The 1,920-nt window shown below is 37.0% G+C and overlaps 1 protein-coding gene across 1 annotated transcript in view; it reads right to left on the reverse strand.

Moving 5' to 3' along the window:
- The window catches only part of CCDC110 (coiled-coil domain containing 110), a 31,795-nt gene that overhangs the window by 10,379 nt on the left and 19,496 nt on the right, over positions 1-1,920 (reverse strand). The window contains exons 3-4 of the mRNA XM_012643990.1: positions 1,390-1,445; positions 1,035-1,100 (exon numbers count right to left, since the gene is read on the reverse strand). Of these exons, the coding sequence (XP_012499444.1) occupies positions 1,035-1,100; positions 1,390-1,445 (122 nt within the window). The remainder of the gene's footprint in view (positions 1-1,034; positions 1,101-1,389; positions 1,446-1,920) is intronic.

The following is a 1,920-nucleotide window of genomic DNA, read 5'->3' on the forward strand; positions in this document are numbered from 1 at the left end:
TTAATAGAACAATAAAATTCTATGAACTATGTTTAAGTAATTTTAGATGTTTGACTTTTACATTGTAGAATAAATAAGGGACCTTTGATCCCTATCATCAGAATGGAGTCTATTCTGTCACCCTCAGGAGTTTATCTTCTCCTCCCACTTCTCTTCAGGTGCTTTTAGTATATGCACATCAGGATGAAGTTTCTATTGGGTCTTTAGTGAATATGTGTGTCTTATACACCCCCAATACCCATACCCTAGCCTTCTGTTTACACTACCCCTTATTTCTTCTGGATGAAGCCCATGTGCCTTTGGTGATACTGATTCTACCTCTAGCTCCCAGGGTGGGTGTGTGACTCAGAACTAACCAGTCAGAGAACAGCATCTGTCTGGACAGCTGTTGGTTCAAGCACTGCACAAGACCCAATCTGGGGCAGTCCAAATCAGGCCAGGAACCTTAGTATCACAGAAACATTAAGAGCAAAGTGTACTCTCTTTTCTGACTTGAATCTTGAAGGATAAAGGACTGGAGCTGTAAGCGGATCTTTTGCCATCATAAGGAATCAGAGAATCCACTACTGTGGAAAGCAGAATCAAGAGACAGAGCGAGACTTGATGATGCCTTCCTGACGCCATGAGTCCTGACCACGGGGATTAAGATTAAGCTGTCCTGAAGTGAGCTATCTCTGGGACTTCCAGTTACTTGAACTATTAAAGTGCATTTTTCCCCCTGAACCAGTTTGAATTAGATTTTATATCACTTGTAATGAGAGACTCTATTTGTAGACTATCTCTAGGTGGCACTTTAAATGTGTATTTTAAAAAATTAGTGAGTGCTATCTCTTTTTGGCTCATAATCAAATACAAGTATAACAGAGAAAAGAATGTAGTTTCCTAAAAACAAATTTTGAACCTAGAATATGTTGTGGCCTCTATTATATTAAATTCTCTATCAATGAATCAACTGGCTGGTGATCATCAGCTTGGAAGATACAATGGTACTTTAAGTTTAGATATTTCATATACAGAGATGAAAAGAAACATACCATGCTAACATTCTGCAAAGTCTGCATCCGCAGAGCCTGAAATGATTCCAGCTGATGCTGAAGGACCTATAACAACACCAAACAAAGTGTGAAGTTGAATACTTTTAGGTAGGTGAACATATTCTTGAATTGTTATGATTTTTTATATCCCCTAAAGTTGCCTATTACTAGAAAGGATCCCATGAGGGTCGGTTGTCTCACATCCTTCGTCATTTTTGGTAATTCTCCAACACAGTCTCATGAAGAGTTTTGGAGGACAAAGTGGAAGAACCCATATGCATTTAGGAAGTATTTATTCTGAAAAAGATCAGCCTTTACATAGGATTTTGGAGATAATAAAATGAAATATACTCACTTTCAGTGCCGATTGGGGTTGGATTTGATTTTCTGATTCTGATATGCAGCCATGTTCTAAGAAGCAAAATTGAAAAACCACATGATTTAATTCTCAAATTTTAATTTTAAACAGCTGTAATAGAAAGCAGTCTCCTAACTTCCTTGGAGAATGAGACAGAGATAATGAGAACATTTGATATTCCCACTATGCTACTCACATGATAAGTTTAGGAAATAATTCTCACTTGACTTAAAATACCCACTGGAGGTTGTAATAGTGTCTTAAGCCATTAATTTGCAACACCAAACTTGGAACGCTCAAAAACTCAAATATCGTTGCTTCTGGGATACAAACTACATTCTTTTAAAAAAAAAAAACAAACAAACTAATAATCCTCATGTTATAGGAGACCCTTGGCAAAGTATTATATAGGCCTCAATGTCTATGCTATTAGCATGTGATAGTTTTTTCCCTTATGGAAAACAAGTTGGATTGACAGCATAATTTTTGTCTTGCTCTTAAGTACCATAAAGATCCATGTGTTCCTTC

The sequence above is a fragment of the Propithecus coquereli genome, unplaced genomic scaffold (assembly GCF_000956105.1).
Source record: "Propithecus coquereli isolate 6110/MARCELLA unplaced genomic scaffold, Pcoq_1.0 Scaffold203, whole genome shotgun sequence".
Lineage (NCBI taxonomy): Eukaryota > Metazoa > Chordata > Mammalia > Primates > Indriidae > Propithecus > Propithecus coquereli.